The 23975-nt window shown below is 43.9% G+C and overlaps 1 protein-coding gene across 3 annotated transcripts in view; it reads right to left on the bottom strand.

Moving 5' to 3' along the window:
- SETBP1 (SET binding protein 1) overlaps window positions 1-23975 on the bottom strand; it is a 412206-nt gene that overhangs the window by 241024 nt on the left and 147207 nt on the right. For 2 of the 3 annotated variants that reach the window (XM_069569051.1, XM_069569053.1), the window contains exon 3: window positions 15321-15428. The exons of the other annotated variant lie outside the window; for it this stretch is intronic. In XM_069569051.1, coding sequence (XP_069425152.1) covers window positions 15321-15428 — 108 coding nt within the window. The remainder of the gene's footprint in view (window positions 1-15320; window positions 15429-23975) is intronic. 3 annotated transcript variants of the gene reach the window in all.

The raw sequence follows: 23975 nt of genomic DNA, 5'->3' as shown, positions 1-23975 counted from the left end.
TCTCTCTAGAGGAAAGATTCTAGGGGGAGCATGGGCAGCAAATGGAAAATGCAGGGAGTGAGGAGAAAAGGGAGTAGGAAGGCAGTTGCAAGCACAATTCTGCCTCCTGCACAATTCTTGGAGGCCTGATCTAGTGCGATGACATTCATAAAATGCACCTCACCTGAGGGTTTCAGAAAAAATGCACAGGCTGCCAGAGCCCCTCCCTGGAAAATGGGCTCCTGGGAGAGCCACTTCCTAAGCAGAAAGGACCACTTCTCTGCCTGTAATCTGACCCTCCACTACTCTTCCCAGCTTCCCTTACCTCCCTCCCTGGTAAGACTCTTTAAAGGCTCCCTCCTGATGCTTTGTGAAATCCAAGCTCCCTAGAAGCTCAGAGAAAGCCCACTTGGTCTGCTATGCTCCCCAACCCCCAACCCCAGACAGGTTTCTTGCCCTTCCCACCTCGTACCTCTAAGTCAGCTTTCCTCCCCCACCTGCCTAGGAGAAGGTTTTTCTTTCTGAATGCCGAAGACTGCACCCTTTACAGAGAATGGCCCTGGCTCCTCCATCTCCTGTTCTGATTTAGCTCGTCTCCCTTCAGGTCTCCAGTGTATCCCAGGTTGGGCCTCTGCTGAACAGGGCACCACCCTGTATTTGAGTTCATGCATTCTCAGTGTCAATCACTTCCTACTCCTTGAGGGCAAGTATGCATTTCTGTCTTGCTTCATCTCTGAATCTCTAGTTTCTGCTACAGCACTTGGCTTTTGACAAATACAGTAATTATTTGATTGATTGATTGACTGACTATTACATTTTCTGGTCCCTGTCGACTGAGGACATTTGTTGAAGAATTGATTAGCCTCTTTCTCCCCAGTTTTGTGCTTCTTCTATAACTCCTGGGGATCACAAATCATCTCTTTTAGCCATTTTCTACCCATCTCCATGGAATTAGCTGTTTTCTACTCATCCCCATGTACCCCTCCTGTACTCCCCAAAGCACAGAGCAAGCCCTCCTTGGAACTCACAGCTTTGAGCCGTTTTATAACTTGGTTGAGTTTGCATTTATCCACAATTAACCATATGCTTCCTTGTGTGTGTGTGTACTAAGTCACTTGACACACACACACATGCACAAGGAAGTACATGGCTAACTGTGGATAAATGCAAATCCAATCAATGCCACCCTTAAATTATGTTCTGTATTGTCATTCCTATCAACAGTATCCCATTAGAGCTTTCTAAAGGCAAGGGCTAGTATCATGTACTTGGTGAGGAATGAAGCCAGGAAATGAGGCCTCAGCCCATTGGGAGCTTATACTTTAAAAAACAAAAAAATGGTAAAACAGAAGGTATCCCACATTCAGCTGAACCATCCTTGGAGACTTGTATACAGTGGATTTACACACATTGTTTGTTGCTATTTAGTCACTAAGTGATGTCTGACTCTTTTGTGACCCCCTGGACTGTAGCTCACCAGGCTCCTTCCGTCCGTGGGATTTCACAGGCAAGAATAATGGAATGGATTGCCATTTCCTTCTCCAGAGGATCTTCCTAACCCATGGATCAAACCTGTGTCTCCTGCACTGGCAGGTGGATTCTTTACCACCGAGCCACCAGGGAGCCACACATTACCTCATGTTAAATGAGGGTGGATTCCGGTTTTTTGTTTTGTTTTGTTTACTTTCTATTCTCATAAAAATTAAGATCTCCCCTCCTTCCACATCCCTGCCTTTCAGTTTTCTACCAGCTCTCAGCTACAGTAAAATTTTCATTCTTTTTCTTAATGCAGAACAATTAGTTTCCTTTCATGCCAAGCCTTGGAGGCCTCACCTTTCATACCCAACCAGGTATTTGTTAAACAAAAACCCACTCACTCCTGTAGGGAAAGACTGTAAGGGAAGAATCAGAGGCAAATCTTTTAATTTGAAAGATCCTTTATCTTCTCCCCTTTGTAACTGAGGTAACTATTACAGGGAGTGATAATTACATGCCAAGGGAGCCTGGAGTAAAAAGTGACCATGTTTGACACAGGAAATATAGCATCGGTAGGCTGTGTTCACCGGAGAAGGTAATGGCACCCCACTCCAGTACTCTTGCCTGGAAAATCCCATGGATGGAGGAGCCTGGTGGGCTGCAGTCCATGGGGTCGCTAAGAGTCCAACACGACTGAGAGACTTCACTTTCACTTTTCACTTTCATGCATTGGAGAAGGAAATGGCAACCCACTCCAGTGTTCTTGCCTGGAGAATCCCAGGGACGGAGGAGCCTGGTGGGCTGCCGTCTATGGTGTTGCACAGAGTCGGACACGACTGAAGCACCTTAGCAGCAGCAGCAGGCTGTGTTCACCAGATTGAGTGTGACTAACCTATCTTTGCATGTCTGCCACCCAAGTAGGAACTTGGGGCCCACTTCTCTAGCTCGCATCTTGGAAGCTGCCCTCTGACCTGAGGACCAGCATCTGTGACTCTAAAGAGGCTACTCTATTTCCCTGTCATTCTCCATCCAATTCCAAGGCCCAAGTGTTACAAACATGGGCTCTGGGACCAACAACTGTTCCTCCCCATCTTCCAGATCTTAACACCCTCAGCACCCTCCTAGGGAAACTCTCTCCCAGCCCCTGGCTACAGCAAACTGCCAAGCTCCCATTTCTTGGAACACTGGAGAAAACCAACCTTTCCTAGGCCCTCAGAGGTTTTTCTTTCTCCAAGAAAGTGTTTCTAGCCTAAACTCAATTGCTGGATTAACTACAAATATTCTAGAAGCAAAGATTCTCAAAGTGAAAGTGAAAATGTTAGTTACTCCATCTTGCCCAACTCTGCGACCCCCATGGACTGTATAACCCACCAGGCTCCTCTCTCCATGGGATTTCCCAGGCAATAATACTGGAATGGGTTGCCATTTCCTTCTCCAGAGGATCTTCCCAACCCAGGAATTGAACCCATGTCTCCTGCATTGCAGGCAGATTCTTTACCAGCTGAGCCACCAGAGAGGACATATCAGAAACATCTGGAGGGCTAAGCCCCAAGTTCCGAGGTGAGGTCCAGAATTTTATATTTCTAACAAGATCCTTGGTGATGGGGATGCCTGCATACTGGCTTATACCTCTGGCTTCCATGTGTCCACTTAGGGGCTTTTAGACACACTGCTCAGCACTGTGAGCCCTTGACTGCAGCAGACACTCCCCATTCACTCCACTGTCCCCAGGACACACAATCAAGCTTTGAATCCAAAAGTGATGGCCTGGAAGCAAGAGTGTCCTAAGGGGTGGCCCTGGCCTACAGCAGGTGTTTGTCCAATGTGATTAAAACCCAATTATGACGTACTTCACAGGCCAGAAAACTGGGAGGGCCGGGGCCTGGCTTGCAGAACAGCATGAATTTTGTGTAACCAGTGTAAACAGAGTGCATAGGGGGTGGGTGCAGACAGCTGTTTCCCATTCAGGGGCCAGCAGGGCTCAGGGAGTAGGAAGCCGAGCACATCGCTGCCCTGCCAGGCCCTTGCAATCAGAACCTCAAGGGCACATCAGCCGTTCCTCAGAGGGGCAGGGCAAGAGGAATGAGGTTACAGAGTGGGGGTTCAGAAGACAGTGAGACAGGGAACAGAGGATATACCCAGCGATGCTTTAAGGAGGGGTAACTATTGATGTAAAGTTTTATCATGACTAATTTGCATCCTGGGATGCAGAGGAAACTCAGCCTTACCAGAGAAAGGACAGGAAGGGGAGCCTTTGATGGGGATGTTTCACTGATGAGAATGGTCTGAAAACCAGGGTCATTAGAATCCCCTTGGCACTTGTGGAATGTGCAGATTCCCAGGCCCCATCAAGTCTACAGAATCAGAACCTCTGGGGGTAACCCCAGACCCCACCTGGAATCTGCATGCTATAAAATATCTCCAACTGATTGTTATGCTCACTGCTGTTTGACCAAAGCAAGAGTGGCTTGGGTTTCACATGCTGCCTTCTTTTCAAATCTATAAATGTTGTCTAGCCTCATCTGACAGGTCTGGCAAAAATCAAGAACCCCCTGGACCATTAAGGATAGTTCCCTCCTGTACACTATACCACAAAGACCACGCGTTCTCCAGAGCCCAGGGAAGCACTTGGCTCCTCATTATTGTTGCTTTTTAAGTCAATCTATGTAGTAATCAACAATTATTTGTTGAATACCAATTTTGTCAGAGAAGGCAATGGCACCCCACTCCAGTATTCTTGCCTGGAGAATCCCAGGGACGGGGGAACCTGGTAGGCTACAGTCCATGGGGGTCACTAGGAATGGGACACAACTGAGCGACTTCACTTTCACTTTTCACTTTCATGCACTGGAGAAGGAAATGGTAACCCACTCCAGTGTTCTTGCCTGGAGAATCCCAGGGACGGGGGAGCCTGGTGGGCTGCCGTCTATGGGGTCGCACAGTGTGTTTATCACTTCACCAGGTGACTACACAGAAGTATGAAGCATGGTCCTTAACAGCAGGAGAGGAAGTAAGTGAGATAAACACAACCCAGACACAATGGACACACTAAGGCAAAAGGCACAGAGAGGGAATGAATGGAATACAGGGAGTGTTATTTTAAACTCTATTACAATCAGTGCCACAACCACATAGCTGTTATTCGTTTAATTCAGAAAATCAATATGCCTTTCATAATCTAAAACCAATGATAGCAATACACTGTTTATGGAATATTTACATAGTGGCAGGTGTGGTACAAATGAATTTGCCTTATTTAATCCTCTCCAAAACCTGATGAGAAGGGTACAATTATTTTTCAATTATAAATGAAGATCCTGAGCTTTACGCTTATTAGCTACATGCCCAAGTTCACACAGCTCGTAAGAACTGGAGTCAGATAGTAGCCTTAGTTGTGCCTGATCCCAATAACCTGCGTCAGTCTTGTGTGTGACAATCAGGAATAATCTAGTTGTAATGCAGTAAAATCTCAGAAATGGGCAAGATAATTAAAAGGCATAATGGCAACTCAAAGGAAGAAAAGGTCAGAGAAGTGTGTAAGAATTAGGAGTAAACTTCATGGAAGAAATGAATCTCTGGAAGGGAGATTCTGAAACTCCCTGAATTACCAGGGCCCCCTTGACCACATGTCTCTCTACATACAGAACAGAGGCTGAAAAGCCCTGGGGATCCCTGAGGGAAAGACTGACTTTAAGATGATCCATGAAAACAAGTCAAACTGAGCTTGCTCTTCACTCCATACTATTCTGCGTCAATTGAGACCACGATACGAACAGTTCATCACCAGCAATGTTCACAAACCGGCCTCTACGGGATTCACAAAATGTACAACGAGGCTTGTTCTTCATTTTTTAGAGGAGGATTGGGAATAAAAACAAAAAAGAAAAGACAACTCTACACAAGGCCTTACTGAATAAGCACTCTGGAAAGTCACTGAGCAGAAAATTGAATTTAAGTTTCTCCAAACGATACATATTCCCCATTCTCCCAATGCTTTGTTGGAATGATCCACTCCCTCTATAAGGAAGTCATGAAACCAAGGAAACACTTCAAACTAGAGAAAACACTATGTACTATTTTGTGAATCCAGACTTTTGGATTCAATTCAAATGCTCAATGTATAGAGTTTCTTTACCCACCCCACCCCACCCCCGCCCCTCTCTCCCTGCAACAGCGCACAGCACTTTCAGTCTCCTTACAAGGGTATGTTTTAAAACATGTGTGTGGTTTTTCTATAGCTGCTATTTACAGAGGATGAGAATAAACTTGTTTTCTGACCAGGGAAGCAGAGTAGCATCCCCAGTTGCTCTGAGTTCTGAAGGCTGTCCCACCCAGCTTTCATGCGAGCAAGTCCCAAAAGTTTCCAATACATAAGATAAGCAGAAATGTCCTTTGTATAGGCTAAATAGGCTAAAAATAGATGGGAAATGTGATTTGAGAAGCTGTGAACATGTCTATATCTCTTCCCTTAGTCTGAAATTCTGCCCTTAGTGATGCCTCTAAGGATTTTATAGCAAAAGTAATTTGGAAAGAGCCTTTGAGATCACCTAGGCCAGTCCTCAAATTTTATGTTTGGGTAAATTGTAGCTATGAAAGTTTACCGTCTTGCAAAAGGACTCAGGTTTTCAATTGAAGCAGCCTTTCTCAATGTTAATTTGGCCTATATGATGTTGACCTCTTCTGACGTTGGGTCAAAATAAGTGTCCCATGGTCAAGTCACTTTGGGAAATGATGCACATATAATGTCACCTCCCTGCTTTCTTTTGCAGATTCACAACACAGATTAATAGATTAAAGATTCCCAGAAGTTCTACCATCAAGAACAATTCTTTTTCCAAACAGTTTGCTGCTGCTGCTGCTGCTAAGTCACTCCAGTTATGTCCGATTCTGTGTGACCCCATAGATAGCAGCCCAACAGGCTCCCCCGTCCCTGGGGTTCTCCAGGCAAGAACACTGGAGTGGGTTGCCATTTCCTTCTCCAATGCATGAAGGTGAAAAGTGAAAGTGAAGTCGCTCAGTCGTGTCCGACTCTTTGCGACCCCATGGACTGCAGCCCACCAGGCTCCTCCGTCCGTGGGATTTTCCAGGCAAGAGTACTGGAGTGGGGTGCCATCGCCTTCTCCGTCCAGTTTAGCTACTTAAAATTTTTACAGTATGATTACTACTAACATGCAGAGGAATGAGTGTCCTTGCGTAAGCCATTTGGGAAATAATGCATGATATCATAGTGTGTTCTCTTCTGCACCAGGAAAATAATTCAAAGGTAATACTTTATACTAATTCACAGTTACTTAGGACATAAGTCTCAATTTCCCCTTGGCAAGAAGGGTTAAGCAGCATTAAGGAATCTGAACACAAAGAATAAGGATCTGAGACATGCTCAACAAACTTTGATAACAATTTGGCATTGGTCATAGCCAAATTTCACAGGTGGGAATCTGTGCCAGGCCAAAGCGATTAAACTTAAGGACCAAAGCAACTGACCACTTTGCTCCTCTGTTGTAGAAATCTTTCTTGTTTTCATCTTTAGAACTCTTTTTGCTCCAGTATTACTTCCTACTACAAGGCTAGTTTCTCACATTTTTGGTATTCTTTAAGTATATCCAGTACTTTGGCCACCTCATGCGAAGAGTTGACTCATTGGAAAAGACTCTGATGCTGGGAGGGATTGGGGGCAGGAGGAGAAGGGGACGACAGAGGATGAGATGGCTGGATGACATCACCGACTCAACGGACGTGAGTTTGCGTGAACTCCGGGAGTTGGTGATGGACAGGGAGGCCTGGTGTGCTGCGATTCACGGGGTTGCAAAGAGTCAGACACGACTGAGGGACTGAACTAAACTGAACTGAAGTATAACCATGGTGGTAAACATGCAGTGGGTGTCCAATGATTATAAAAATAACGAATTATCAAAACAGAAATCTGATTACGGTTTTTATTCTTCTGCCAGAATGAAATTTGGAATGTGACCAGCCTCAGGATTTTACTAATTCTTATTCCTCCTAAGCTATTTTTTTTTTAAAGTTCAAGTATTTTCAGTTGCTCAGCTGACTTAATATGTTTAAATAAATTCATTTTAGATCTATCTTATCAGCAGAATTCAGTCTGATCAATAGAATTATACTTGATCAAAAGGAAGAAAATTCCTTTAAAGTCACCAATGCAATAGAGTGTATCAGTAACATTTATAAGATGTGCTGCATTTGCAAACAGGAGAACTGAGAAAATGCACTGGCAACCACATTTGTTACATGTTAAAGTCTTAAGAATGGATCTACAGGTCTTGTAGTGGGACCTATTTGTCTCTATTCACCAAGTTTCTACTCTGTCATGAAACATAGAGTCAATCTTCTGGAAGGAGTTGGGAAAGAGACTACTGATCATTCTTTTCCACTCATCTGATAGAAGTAACTGGAAAAAGGTTTATCTTAATCTGCTCTAGCTGCCATACAAGATACCATATACTGGGTGGCTTAAGCAAGAGACATTTATTTTCTCCCAGTTTTGGAGGCTCAAAAGCCATGATCAAGGTTCCCACAGGGTGCAGTTTCTTGTAAAATTTACCTTCTTGGCTTACAGATGACCACCTTCTCGCTGGACCTCACATAGTAGAGAGAGAGCAAACCAGGTCTTGGTGTCTCTTCTTGTAAGGGCACTAATCCTATAGGCTCAGGGCTTCACCCTTCAGATCTCATTTAACTTTACTTCCTTACTACAAATATAGTTACATCAGAAGAAAGAGCTTAAATATATAAATTCTGTGACACAATTCAATTCATAGCAGATCTGAAGATGTGAAGCCCAGGTCAGTGGAGACTCCTCTTTGTTACTCTCTCCTCTCCTTCTTTCATCTACCCTCTTTCAGTCCAACCCTTCATATTATATAGAATAGGAAAAGTAGCCAATACTCAAGAAAAATTTTCAAAATAACTAAAACCAAATCAGAACGGATCAAAAACACCTCATTTCTTCAGCTGCCTTCAACATCCCCATATTCAAAAAGACACTTGGTTTAGTGGTATCTGAACTTTCATCCACTACATCGATGATAACTTATGGTTAAGGAAGCATTGCCAGATTTGACAAGTTAGGACTTGCAGCTGCTCACAGACACTGAGTCCCATTGTTTCTACTGCATGGGACAAGGCCATGGAGAACCTGCATAACAGCACTTCCTAACTGTAGCTCCCTGGGGCCCTGTTGGAAAAAGTCAGCTATGTAAGTTAGAAACCACTAGAATGGTATCTCTTTTTTTAAAAAACCAGTGACTTAGAAACACCAAAAAGAGTATTTCAAAACATAGTTTCAACAACAGCAAGATTTAGTACATAGCCTTTTTAGAAGAACATTTTGAGATGTGACTACTTGAAAGTATAATACAACCCAGTTTGTGTTTTGAAAAATCACTTTTACTCTTCCATGCTTTGCATGGAAACATGCCTATCCTTCTTCATTTAAAGCCATTAATAAAAGGTCCCAAGGGTTGAATTTGCAATGCTTTTATAAATGTCCACTGTCCTTCCCTCTCTCCAGTTTTCATTTGCTAAACTGGAGAGAAAGGTGCATACTCATGGAGAAGCTAGTTGGAGGCCTAGGGGGTAAACAAATACAACACAAATACAAGCTGAGCTTGCTCAGCTCAAGGAGCTGCTGGATTTACTACATTGCAACTATAACATTTGGTTCCCCCATGGTCTCTATAAACTGTGCATTTACTTTTTGTGGCAGGAAACTACGCACCCAGGAAGAGAAAAGTTTGTTAAGTTCTGCTGAAAATGCTGACCATCTAGGCTTGCACTCACCAGGCTAAGGGCTCAATATATCTGTTATCTCTCTAGGCCTTCACATAAGGTCAGGCCACAAAGGGCCTTTAATGAATACCCACTGGATAGCTGAGAGATACATGTTGCAACAACCACCAAAAAATGAGTAAATGAGCTATCATGGGCTCTTTGGCTGCTTGATGCTCACCAACTGTCCTATTCTGAAGTCTGGTCTATTCAGTCTGGAGGCAGCGAACAACATAATTCCTATTAGGGAATTTCATTACAAAGACAATAAATAGGAAACACAAGTACATCTCCATTGACCTTTCTATAGGCAGTTTCTGTCCAGTGATGGGGGGATGTAGTTAGAATCTAGTTGTCCCACCACAACCACAAGATCTTACCTTGTTTCTCTCATTTTGGAAACCATACTGAGCATTCTTTAATTAGGAAGTTCTTGATTTCCTACTATAGGCTCCAAAAGAGCTTTTTTATAAGTTTCTTCTCTTTAAAAAGAAAAAGACGTTTGTTACCAAATAGAACACACCATGAGTGCTGAGCCCATGCTCACATCACCACTATTCCTGCATCCTGAGCTGTGTGCTCACCAGCAAGCACCTCCGAGGCCAATGGAGTGGAGGAGAAATGTCCCCCAGAGCATTCTCAGCCTGCACTGGATACAAAGAGTAAGCTCAAGAAATTGTAGTTTCTTTCCTTGGCCCCTTTGTGGGTCCAAAGCAGCTATTAGGGAGCATTGGTGCTCCTGGATTATGTGCTAAACAAACCAATATTTGAACCACAGAAAGGCCGGCCTGGGGCTGGGCTGATCTGCAGGGGCCTCCTTTGTCTGGGGGTTGGAATCATTCCCTGATTCCTTTTCACTACTCCTCCCCACCCCCAGCTCCTTCCCTTCTCCCAATTCATTCTTTAAGAATTTATCCTGCTGCTTCTTTAACTCAGCATGTGTCTGGGCAGATGTCCAAGAACGCTCCCTTCAACGAAGACAACAACAGGAACAGGAAAAAAAAAAAAAAACCCTCCACTTCAATTCAGTCCTCCTTGCTCTCGCTGGCTCGCCCTCTCCCTCCTGGCTTTTCACAGCTCATGATTGATAATGTCCTCCTCTCTCTCACCCTGGGACTCCACATGCCTTTCTATTGGACAACATAGCCTCTGTGAGGCAACCTGGGAGCCCAGCCACTGGGCCCTGGGACCCCCTTGGGGTCTTTTGAGAGAGGAAAAAAAGAAAGGCCAAAAGGGGCCCTGGATAGGGGCAGGCCCAACAGGTACAAAGCAACCAGAGAGCTGAATGGGGTGAGCCTTTGTGCCAGGGCCAGGGCTCGGCAGCAGGGAGAGGATGGGGAGCCCTGTGAGGAAGTCTTTCTGGACTGACTTCCCACCATTTTTTAAAATTTTTCTGCCTTAGTAAGAAAGGCAACTACACTGAGACTCCAAAGGACCAAGTATATTTTGAAACAGTGAAAAGCATGCTACCTGAACTCTCCTTTTGAATTCTATGGCTTCCCTTGAAATTCCTCGAGAGAGGACATCGCATTTTCAGTTGCATTCTGTTACAAAAAGATTCAACTAACATTTTGCTGAGCACTTACTAAATCTCAAATACTATGCTACTCGTTTGCTCATTCATAATGACACTTAATCCTTGGAACAACAAGGTAGTAGATACTCCTTGTTACCAGACGGGGAAACTGAGGCCCGTAGTGACGAATTTCCTTGTCCTGGATCACCCAGCTAACACGCAGCAGTGCTGTGGGCTAAGACCCATATACCCATACTTTCTCTGCTCTACTCTGCTGCTTCAGTAAACTTTGAGAAATCAAAGAATAATTGAATGAACAGAAAAGGAAGGGGCATTATTACTATTTCCTAGTGTTATTATTTGTGCCATTCAGTAAATTTGCATCAAGAAACCTGAATCACCCAGAAAATTAGTTTTTTCCCTTTCTCCTCATAACTATCTTGGGATAAGTGGGTCAGATGAGGGTTGCCCTAAAGTTGATGAACTACATTATCTCATTCTACCTCAGAAATGTTTTCTTGAATTTCTAATTCAATCATATATCCTGTACATTTTTAAGCGGTCAGTTTGAAAGTGATCTGCTTGATTAGGATTTCTGTCATTACTAAACTGCACTTGAAAATACTGTCTACTTTATAAGAGACAACTCTTGTTTAAAGATAATTTCAGAAATATTCTGCAGGTAAATCTGTGCCGTCTGTTAATGAAAATGATTATACAAAAGTTTCCTTTTTCCTTGTAGTTTCCAGCAAACTTACAGACCCAGTTAGTCCCCAATGTAGACAATTAGAGCCTTGAAGGGGCCAGGTAGCGCCCACTCCTTTTAGATACTTCTGCTTTTCCCATAACTGTTGAATTCTGTATTGTGCATATAAACCTCTGCAATTCCTTTAGAAATAGATATGCTAGAACTTCCTGATACGGAAACAATCAGTATATATGTCTATCTCAGGTTGTCATCATAATCTAACACACCTTATTTAATGTCCACACCCGGGACAGAGCAGAGTAAGACAGAGCAAATTACTGAATAGAAGTGAAAAAAAAAAAAAAAAACACCTCTGACTTAGTGATGTGCTTGCCAGAGTCTGTACCCCTCTCTTGGTGGAGGGTAGTGCGGTTTCCATGGCTACACCAAGACCAAGATGCTTTTGCCTCCTCCATCTTCCTGTGCTGAAGCCCAGGTTCTCAACTACCCTTGTAGTTTTCTACCTCTTTGGTTCATCTGCTTCCCTAGCCACTCCCTTCCCTTGTTTCTCCTTCTTTCCTCCCCCTGCTTCTGCTTCTTCTCTCCTCCTCCTCTCTTTTCCAGCTGCCTCAGAAAAGCAATACTTGGGGAAAGACAAAAGGAAGGCGGAGGAGACAAGTCAAAAGTTACAATTTGTCACTTAGAAAGATAGTCTGCTAGTGTTAAACACTTAATGAGTCTTTCAGAAGCAAAAATAAGGACAAATCCGTTGAAACAGTATGTTAGGCTCTCAGAAATAAAGAAGAGCAATCAAGAAATGCACCAACAAATACCTGTTGAGCATCTGCTCTATGGAGGTCCTGGGCTAGTGGTGCGATAGTATTCAAACTAGAAACAAATGTTATTGGAGACCCTTAAGTTAAGGAGGATAGAGTCTAGCAAACCATATGGGCCACAGGAAATGGCCATATAAGTGAATCATACAAAATTCTACACGTGATGTTACATGAAGCAAATGAGCAGGTACTGGAGCAGAGTGTTCTAGGGACGATGTGCGCCAGGTTCTGGAAGGCAGGATGCGCTCTGACGGGGGCTCAAGGGAGGGAAGGCTTGGGATGGGCACTGAAGGATGAATGAACTCTGGTGAGGAACCAAGAAGTAGAAGGGAGCTGTAGCCTTAAAATTCACCCTCTTGCCACCAATAACTGATCTTAAGATTCAGACAGGAATGAAAAGTGGAACCTGGATGGAATTTGAAGAGAGAATGAGTAATGCCTCTTACCAGGTCCCTGGGGAGTCATCTTCTCAGCCATCTGGGATTATTGCTATGGTTGCTATTAAACCAAAGTATTTATTTACTAGGATTCACCACGTATTATTTTTTCTCCTAGATTCAACTAATCCATACCCAAATGGTCTTCATCACATTGCTTACCTCAAGAACTTATAATAACCAAGCAGTGTGATGAAAAGAAAAGTCAAATCATTTATTTGTGAATCAAGAGGATTAGTTTCCAAGATCGTTTTGGTTCTAACATTCATGTTATCTTCCCTTCTACTTCTTTGGCACTCTGGCTAAGAAAGATTACTCTTGTTTCTCCCTTGCACAAAAGCTCAAAAGCAAAGAGTCTGTTTTGCAGTACGATTTGAATTTCCTTGACCTAAGAATGATTCCTCAGGTAGTATTGTCCTGCTGCTCCAGGATACAGAATGCCTTTCCTTCAATATATGGTACTAATGTCACCAATGGATGCGAGTTCTCATCACAGAGCAATTGTTTTCAGTAACAAAGGATGGAGCCAGGCATAAACAAAGAAATGCCATCTGTGTCTTTCTCAGTTAAAGGTGTGCTCTTCATCTATTTAATTATTTTCTTAAAATACAATCGTTATTGCCAGAAAAAGGAGGGAAAAGCTACCGTTGGTTTTCTTTTGTTAGGTATTCTCCCTCTGATAGATGGAAGCATGTATCTTTTTTATGAATATCACCTGCAAGAAATCTAACCTAGGGATATTTATTTCTTCTTAGCCTGTTAAATGGTCTAAGATTTATAGTCTGCTTGATATTTTCAGTAGGCAACGATCTATCTAGTGAATAACACATAAGGAGCAAGGCAAAGGTAAATTCTCATTTCTTTCTATAGCCAAACTGAAAACAATCGTTGGTGACTTTGAGCCACATGCATACATGTCTCCTGAGGGGTGGAAGCACTGAGGACAGCTCAATCAGAGACCTAGGCGTTCAAAAGGAAGAGGAGCTTCTGCCATGCATTGTGCCTGGCCACAGTTTTTAGATGTAGCTACTGTACGGGCAAGCTAAGGTTCACTTCTTCAGGCTGATACCTATGACCTCTTCAGAGGGACCAGCAGGAGAAGGTGGCCAGATGCAGAGCAGGGGTGGAGACATCGGTTGCAAAGACAGGACTGCACTCTAATGTCCCAACCGTAACACCAAGCCCTTTGTCCATGGCATGGTGAATTCTGAAAGGAATTTCAGGATGAATAGCTAACTTTACAACCTTTACTCTTTCACATTTTGACTGGAACTTGTTTGCTAGTCAGTGGTTAAATATCCACTGACAATGATTTTAGAAGACGAATTTAAATTGATGAATATTAGGTGCAGGGGTGTTGGATGCTATGAAGAGAGTGAAAAGGAAGCAACATGATTATTATGCTCAGGAAGTTCTGAATTCCCTGATGCTACCCGGAACTGCTTGGTGATGACAGAGTTGGGATTAGACAGCCTGAGCTTAAGTAACTCTGTTTTCACACTCCCTAAGAGGATGGGGCTGCTGAGTTAAATGAAAGGGCCAGAACTTCTCCAAATCAGTTATACTCCAACCTGGACAATTCCATTCTGCAAAACAGAAGTCGCTGTTGTACTGATAAATGTGGTGACTCAATCAACACACAGTGATTGAACACAAGAGAAAATCAAAGGGAAAAAAGGGAGAGCTAAGTGGGAATTAAATCAGAAGAGTAGGATATCCTTTGGACAGTGGCTCCAGGGAATGACAGTCTCTTCTGCCTTTCTGCTCTACACAGAGCTACTCTGGAAGGAGCTGTGCTGCTACAGATGTGGGTATGGATCCCCAAGGGAGGTGTTCATAGCTGTGGACAGCGCACACATCCCCAAGTACACCAAGGAGATCCATGCCCTGGCTAACCTGCTTTGATTCTAAACAGACTGAACACTGACATCTGCTTCACCATCTCCACCCATGGTTCTCCTCTGCCATGGGTGGAGAGAGAAACCGAGGAGGCAGTCTATTTCAGTATATTCAACAATGCTACAAGCACTTATTTAACACCAAACCATATGTCAGGAACAGGGGAAGAGGAGGGAGCAATCCAAAGCTTCTCAGAAGCCAGGGAGAAGAGAGACAAGTGCATAAACAAGAAACGTGAAATGAAGCAAATCCTCCATTAGAAAGCTGCCTAGAGGAGCATGGGGCCAGCCACAGGCGAGGAGACAACTCTTCTACTCGGAAAAAAAGGAGACATTTGAGCTTGGGAAGCCTCTGGAGAAGCCAATTTTGAAAGGTTACTCTAGGCAGAAGGAACACTGCATAGGGGCCCATGGGGGCACAGCAGGACAAAGAAAGTTTAAGGAAATTCAGGAGACTGCTGTGACCAAAATACCAGGTGCAATGGAAAGAGAGATGACTCAGATTGTGGAGAGCTTGGTTTCTGCCTTGCAGAGTTTGGATTTTATTCTGTGAGCGCCGGGGAGCCAGCAGAGGCTTTTAAGAAGGCCTTGCAGGGAAGGAGCTAACGTTCTGATTTTGTACATGAAAACAATTGTAGCACAAAGAGGTTTTGCCTGAGGCCATTCAGCCAGTGAGGTCTGGAACGGAGGTCTTCCTACCTGCAACCCAGACTGCTTTCCACCAGCGCAGGCTGATTCCAGAGTCAATATATCATTGTGGGAAGCAATATATCTTTTTGGACATCCTGTGGGAAGCAGAATCCTTACCTGTCAATAAGAAATTGTAATCCTTACTTTAGTGAAAGCAAATGTTACTTTGATGGCTTCCAAGTTATCAAGTATATATTTCCATTGAGTCACTTACCATAATGTCACTGTGACTAGTAACCCACCAGCCTTTCTGCACTAAATTGTGAGTTCCTTGCAGTCAGGGACTACAGCTTCAGTCAGTCCTTCAGATAAGTGTTAACTGAATAACGTCCATGTGCCAGGCACTGTGCTGGCCCCAGAGTACGCCACGCCAGGTGCCCTGGAAACGGACTACTATGGACTCTGGAGTCATCCCGTCTGTGCACTCCCCATGCCTGCACTCGGGGCTGGCCTCCAACGTGGTGTGTGAATGAGAGTGAGCAGAGCTGCTAGTGCTGCATTACTTTCCCCCACACATCACGGAAGTTTTTCTGAAGTTGTGCCTGGTGTGTGCACAGGTTGTCAGGGAAACAAGCCCCCTTCGCATCCTTCCATTCAGAAATGCCAGACTTAGGGCAGACACGCACACACCCGGCTGGACTTCACAGTTTCAGGCCAAACAGAAAAAGAATGAGCAAGTGCGAGAGCTCTCAGAGTTGGTGGCCAGGAACGCATCTCATCAGAAGCCACGGACGTTAGGAAACTAAGGCGGCCATGCCTTCCACTGCCTTCTAGGGTCCTCCTCTGAACATTTATAATTCTCAACTCTCTTGTGTGATTGAAGAAGACACTAAAGCCCTGAAACATAGAAACCACAAGGCTGTAGGTTCAGCTTTGGACTCCAGAACCCAAATTCCAACCATGTTACTGCCCGCCTGCCATGCGTCGTTTAGCTGGGTGGCTTCAAGCCCAGACTGGACCAGCCTAGTGGGAATGTCCTCCTGCTGGACAGGCCAGAAAGGGCCACCAGTGACCACGGCCACGCCCTGGTGACTCAGCCAGCCTCCTTAAGCCCCTGGACTGGTAGGCCTGGTCCAGCTTCCAGGTGCCTGCTCAATTCATCCCCAGCAGTGAGCAATATGGACACCAAGTACAACAGCTTTTGTCCAAGAATGATCCTGTGTGCCCTAACCTGACTCTGGACCCTTACCTTTTCCTGCTGCTTGGGGATCATTATAATTTATCTTGTTCCCAAGGGAACCGGTAGGTTGCAAGCAGTCGAATCATTCTCAATGGAAATTCTTAGTATCCACTTGCCGCCTGCTGGCTTTACTTTAACGCTAGAACAGCCTTATCACCTGAGCCAAAGTTGAACAAGACGGTTGCCCCATGTGTGGCCTCGGTATGAACATGAAAACATACTTCAGTATGGTGCTGTGAGAAAACACTGGATTCCAAGTACAAGGTTCTGGGTGGAAGTCTCACTTCTGCCCCCACTATGGGCCCTGAGTGGGTGATTCACCTCTGGGGGCCTACTTCCTGCCATAATACAGGGGTGCCCTCTGCCCCCATTTGGGAGGTTATACAGATGAAATGAGAGACAGGGCTTCCTTTCTGTTTGCCCTTCCATCTACTTCCAAAAATGTGTGATGGTCTGCAATGAAGGAAACATATACAGTAAGCCTTACTATAAAAAAAAAAAAGATCCAACTCTGTGGAGGAAGGATGAGACGGAAAGAAGCATATCCGTACTCTCAACTGACCGAGTAACAGGGAAGTGTTTAGAAGTTCTGATGAGAGGGGGGAAGAGCAGTGGGTACATCCGGTGTTTGGTATTGCTGCCCAAGCGAAACCAGGTGATCGGCCACCCCCAGCTAAAGATGGCATTTTGATTTGTCTTTTGAAAACCAACAAGACACATACTCTCAAGTATCTGTCCTAATGAAACAACCCCAGAAATAAAAAGCTACAGAAGAATTGCTCAGCTGCTTTCAAAAATCCAATAACAGCAGACTATTAAAATATTTTTATCTATATTCACTCAGTGAAATATTATCTGCTCATTAAAATCGAGAAGAAAATATGGCAAAGTAATCATGACACTGTTAAGTGAAAGCAAATGCAAATGGATACAAACAATGATTAGAGCTCCAAGGGATTTTTTTCACAGAGATAGATGGTAGAGAGGAGTATTCTAACAACCGAACCTAATCCTGTTAGGCTGGTGAGATTGTGTGTATGAGTGTGTGTGGTTTTTTTTTTCATGAAAAGAAATCTCAAAATATTTTTACAAATGTTTTTGTGAAGACAGCTAATATCAAAGAAGTAATAGGTCATGCCTCCGAGCTCTCTGCAGGCCACCTTTAACTGTGTAAAAGACAGGCAGGGGTGATTTCAATCCTGTTAAAAGTGCCTATTATCACTGGGGGATGGGAGTAGTGGTTAAGAAACTAAACAAAACCCACTAAGGACACCTGTGCCTTGGCAACCTTTGGTTACTACCCCAAGGGCCACTAGTTTTAAATCCAAGGAGTCTGTGCATCAGAGTTGAGAGCTCACTCCTCTGGGAGCCTTGGTTCAGTGTGGCCTGACATGGCCAAAGTCACTTCCCAGATCCTGCCTCACTTCCTAGTCTGCAAAGCAAGGGGATTGAGATCAAATTCTGAAGTCCTTCTTTTTTAAAGGTTCAATGACTTTATGATCCTCTGAATCTCTACCAGAATAAATTCATTTTTATAAGTGAAGCCCTTTATAATAAAATATCCCTACAGTAATAAGAATCCTGCTTCTCGAAAGGCAACCACAGAGAAACAAGAATGTGAATGCAGAGTTAGATGAAGGTTTGAATCCAATTTGCCGCTTCCCAGATGTTTATACTATTTTAGGAAATCAATCAATCTTGCTGTAAAAGAGAATTAAATGTGATAATTTATGAAATTCCACATGGATGGTGAGTGGCCAAAAACACTTAACTACATTGAAGCCAAATGGCAAATAAATAACAAAATATATGTCATATACAATAATCTTTCTATTCTTGGAAGATGTCAATATATTCTGTATATATAGACTGTAATTTCCAAGACCCGTTAAAAGCCAGATTTCTCAGGTTTGCTTGGTACACGTGTCTTGTTGGTTTTCAAAAGGTCACATAATCTTATTGCCCATTGTCCTCAGGAAGACACATGTGTTCTGACATCTGTTTGGAAAGTGTGGCCACTCATAGTGCATCTCCTGGTTTGACTGAGACCCATGTTCAACCCAGATCAAGATGACTCTCTGATTTTAAAGAATGTTCACGGTGTCCTCAACCTGACCCTAACCAACCCTAACCTAACCGCTAAGGCACAACACTCAGTGCAGCGCTGAGTTCTGCACTTGGAAGGTCCAATGCACAAGGACACAGACTGGATATTATATTTCTGAGACCCCAGTATTTAACCATATGACCCTAGGGAAGTCATTTGCCCAGTCTGGGCTGCAGTTGTCTGATGAGGGGGCTGGTCTGGAACGTAATTAAGGCTTCAGCTTTCAAACGCAGTGTGTCTCTGTGAGCAGTAAATGCTTTGGTTCTAACTTCATTCCTACATGAAGTCATTTGGATCCAGGGCCTCTTGCTTTTACCCTCAATGATGCAGTTGGGCTGGTGCTGTTGTGCAGATCTGTTTCCTGTCAACTGAGGGAATGCACAAGATAAACCTGGAGGTCCCTGTGTGTTGTCTGGATTTAACCCAGGGGCAATATAATCATCTGACCCCAAACAGAACAAGCCCCAGAAGACCATCCATTTTCTTAAATCACTGGCTGGATCCATGTTTAATGCATTCTTGTCAACCAAGAGCAAGACACACAGTGTTGCTCATTCTGGACCAGAAAGAGGCAAAAAGACCCATGGAGGAGGAAAGGACAAATCTGAGAGGCATTTTTAAAAAATTTGAGAATGTGCTTCTTTGTTAAGACTAGGACACTCTGAGATGAGAACTGAGCTGCTCTATTCCACTGAACACAGACTGTGGCAGGTTATAACAGCAGCCAGCTAAGGATTCATTTGTGGTGAATCTGAACCTCTTCTTTTTTCAGATGTTCAGAGAAGGGGCTTCTGTCTGGTCTTGATATCAGGATATCAGTGGGAAATGTCCCTTCTAGTAAAGGTACGCATAGAGGTACTGCTAAGATACAAAACTTACCAGTGCCTGTATCCAGAGACTTCATCCCCTGCCACCCACCGTACCCCTCCCTGTGGGTTCCCTCCCTCTCCTCTCAATCACCTTCGCCCTTCAGCCAGCTGCTGACTTGTCCCTGTATTTTCCCAGGATAGGCTTCACCACTGCCCCTCCAACGAGTCCCTAAATCCTTCCTGAGTATTTGCATTGTAGCTTTGCTTGCACCTGCTCCAGAGACCCTGCCTTTCTCTCCCTGCAAAAGCGTCTGCCCTAAGCCCCCTCCCACCCATTAGAAGATTCCCAGGCAGATGACGCCACAGAATGAAAATGACACCACAAAATGAAAAAGGCCAGTGGAGGCTGCAATTCTCCTGCCTACTTGCTCAGCCTGCCTTGCTCTGGCTTTTGTAGAAAGCTCCCTGGGAGCCTCCCTCCTCTCCCTATCCTCCTCTCAGGCCTCTTCTCTCATCTGCTGTCCCTTGTTTCCCAGGCTCTCTCTCCACTATTTCTCTAATTTGTTTATTGACTTGGGGAATCAAATCACCTTTGTTCAGACAAAGAAACAGCCTGGTGTAATGGAAGATGCATTTATTTAGAATCAGGAAAGCTGTATTTAGATGCAGATTCAGGATGGAGGGCTGGGAGGGTCCTCCAATATCATCTCTTTCAAGCTTGTCACTTCCCAGATGAAGAAACAGAAGGCCCAGAGAGGCTGCAGTTTCCTTGTCACTGGGCATCTGTGTGTCTTTAGGCTGTCATTTTGCCTATCTAAGTTTCAGTTTCCTCATCTGCCTGGCAACAGAAACAATATGTTTCAACTTTAAAGGCCATCTGAAAGATGGAAATTGTGCTGATTGACCAGAGCAGTAAATGTGTCAACCTGACTCCATTTTCATGCTTAACAGAGGAGTATGTCTGATTAGGGGACCCACAAGGCAAGTCCTTTAAAGTCAGAGACCTGTGTGAGCAGAAGTACTTAAGGTTTCAGGGAATGGATGCAAGCTTGTTGCACTCTGAACTGCGGCCTGCTGTGTCAGGTAATCATGCAGCTGTACATGGTATTCCAGGAGGTCAGAAACTGAACAGATTAAAAAAAAAAACAAAACTGGATTGTATTTCATAATCAGATTTGGAGAAGAGTGTATCTTGCTGACTCCATGGACCTTCAGGGACAATGAAGCAAGAAAGAAGTATAAACTAGAAAGCACCACAGGCCCAAATCACACAAAGATCTTAAACACTGGTATTAGCAGGAGCCAAAAGTTGCTGCTTCTAAGTCGCTTCAGTCGTGTCTGACTCTGTGCAACCCCATAGACGGCAGCCTACAAGGCTCCTCTGTCCCTGGGATTCTCCAGGCAAGAACACTGGAGTGGGTTGCCATTTCCTTCTCCAATGTATGAAAGTGAAAAGTGAAAGTGAAGTCACTCAGTCATGTCCAACTCTTCGTGACCCCATGGACTGCAGCCTCCCAGGCTCTTCCGTCCATGAGATTTTCCGGGCAAGAGTACTGGAGTGGGTTGCCATTGCCTTCTCCAAATACCCAAAAGTAGTGTCAACCATAACAACCACCACCAAAATATGATAATTATGGGAGGTGAAAGATGTGTTAACTAACCATATTGTGTTAAACACTTCACAATATATACATGTATTGAATTATATACAATGAATATATACATTGTACACCTTAAACGGAATGTTATATGTCAATTATATCTTGATACAACTGGAAGAAAAAAGTAGTGTCAAAAGGCTTCAGATATCTGGAACCCCAGTCCCAAGAAAATGACCAAGTTAAATAGTACCAACAGAAGGGACTGGTAAAATGGATCTTCTTGGACATCCTAAATAACTTTAGCCCATTTTTTTCCTCCTTGCCCCCTAGGAAGTAGACGCAGAATCCTCCTTATGGCACTCCATCTTCAAACCCAACTCATAAAGTTCAATTCAAAAGCCTTGCTAATAGCTCCCATCGCGAAGTTCTGAGGTCCTGATGAATTTTACCATAGAATTTAATGTTAGATTGTATATAGTCTAATTCTGTTTCTTCACCAAGAGAGAATTTTTTCTTTGGGGGAAGGGAGGAGGAGCGCAGAGCGGGGAGGTCACACAACTTGTTGCCCAACCAGGGATCTTAGTTTGAACTTAAGAGATTGAACCCAGGCCCCATAGCAGTGCAAATACAGAGTCCTAACCACTGGACTGCCAGGGAATTCCCAAGATAAATTCTTACGGGCGGGAACTATATTTTCTTTTATTATCCTTTGTTGCCCAACATGCACCGGGCATATAGAAAGAGCTTAGTAAATATCGGTGAGTAGCTTGATTTCTGAACTGAAGAGAGAATAAGAATCCAAGTCTATACTGAGCTCCTGGCACCATATGTGTCAGGCCCAACAGTTCCACAACTTCCCACCAAGTTCTCCCTACCCAGCAGTATATTTATGATACTAGAAGCAGTAATATGGCCCAATTTATGAGATTTCAACAGACACAGTACAGCTAAAGAGAATTCAAAGACCCTGAATTCCACATACTTCAAGGTCACAGCCCCTTCCACATACCTGTGCTCATGCTAGTCACCTACCAGGAAAGCCTCCTCTCCAAATCTGATTACCAAATACAATTCAGTTTTTTAAAAAACCTATTCAGATTCTGACCTCCTAGAATACCATGTACAGCTGCATGAGTTGTGTACTACCTAACATAAGAGGCCACAGTTCAGAGTTCAAGCTTGCATCCATCCCTGAAGCCTTCAGTACTTCTCCTCACTTAGAGCTCTGACTTTAAAGGACTTACCATGTGGCCCCCCTAATCAAACATGCAGTCATTAGGAAGGGAATTTTCTTTAGCCTCTGCTTAGTGTTAAAAGCATCTACTTCCTAGGTCACACAAAATTTGGCATAATTTAAACCAACAGATAATATTTCTGCTTTGCCAATCTGGATGTTTGAGAAGCCATAGATAACCTTCACTCTGTTTATTGTAACAAATTCCATTTTAAGGAACCAGAGGCATTTGACTGGGCTCTTGGCTTATTCAGTTTACTTCTGAATCCTTTGGGCCAGAGCTCTTTCCAACCTCACAGAGCAACCTCCACTTCTTAAATCTGCAGAGAAAATAAATCTACCCTCTTCCTCCGTCACTCTGCCTCTTCCTCTCTATTTCAACCCAGAAGAACAAATGCATGATTTATGGCTGAATCAGAAACAGAAGCCTTACAGCTCATGTCTCAGTGCAACTTCTTCCAGAAACCAGACATATAAGGAGTGTTGAACCCAAGGTCTACACTAAAGAGAGAGAGAGCAGAGTGGGATTAAGGAATGAAGGAGAAGAAATCGAGGGCACACAAAGCCGGGGGTACTTCACAACTGGGGAAAGACTCCAGTTTCAAAGAAGGGGCATACTCTCTTCAGTTCGGCACCACTTTCAGGAAAATTTTCCCTGTATTCTGGGAACGAAGAAATGACTCACAATCTACCCATCTAATCTGAATATAAGAGCTGTTCCTATAAGCCCCTCCATCTCCACATTGCAAGAACCCCAATTCAATTCACAGCAGCTCTAAGAGACAAGGTTGCCCTTCCTGGCTCTACATACAGTGAACTAAAGTCAAGGCTTTCTGTTCTCAGCCAGAGACTGTGAACTGGAGCTGAAAACTCAAGTCTGAGTGGCTCTGAAGTAATTTCCTTTTTACTCCAGTCTATAGGCAAATGCTTTATTTTCCTGACCATCCAGGGAATTTATTGTCAAAGCCATCATGTTTTAATTTTTGAATATCATTTGAATGTTTACTAGTTCGGATAAAGAACTTGTCTCCTCAAGCAAAGGGCAAAACTGCTAAGGGCAGTAAACAGGTCACACCTGGCATACCATCTGAGGCACTCAGTCAGGCCCTCTCTGAAATTTGCCATCTGATTTCATGGGGCCAGAGCTCCTCCCCTCACCCTGCAACCTCCAACTACCTCGCATGAGGTGCAGGTTTTACACAAAGCAGGTTTTTGGTACATTTTTGTAGAACTTTGCCCAAATCAAACAATCAAGAAGTAGCTTCTGGAAGATTCTATACTCTGCTTTTCAAGTGAGATTCTCTGATCACCTGCTCTGTTTGCTAACTTACCAGTCTTTCCCTATACTTCCACTGGATCCGGAGCCCCTTCTCCATTACTTTGGCCCTTGCGTCAACTATAGACCACATCAGGTCACATTTTGCCTCCATCTCCCATTAGGCTGGGAGTTCCTAGAGGGCAAGAGCCCTTGCCCTTACTCATCACTATATTTTCAGCCTATAGGACTTGCTAAATTTAGTATTTGATCAATGGCATTTGTGAACTCAAAACAGGAATTGGACCAAAGGACTTATAAATCTGGCCTGGCAGACAGGGCCACGGGCCCTGTTCTAACACCCCAGCAACCTTGTGGTCTCAGTCCAGAAACAGATGTGGTCTATTAGGGCATCAGCTCTCAGAGGACTCTGAGTTCATGACTCAAGACTTGCATCTGCAGAGCCTTGCACAGTGTC

Source organism: Ovis canadensis, chromosome 23 (assembly GCF_042477335.2).
Source record: "Ovis canadensis isolate MfBH-ARS-UI-01 breed Bighorn chromosome 23, ARS-UI_OviCan_v2, whole genome shotgun sequence".
Taxonomy (NCBI): Eukaryota; Metazoa; Chordata; class Mammalia; order Artiodactyla; family Bovidae; genus Ovis; species Ovis canadensis.
Note: the sequence above shows the minus strand (reverse complement) of the source record. Positions and strands in the feature narration are given on the sequence as shown.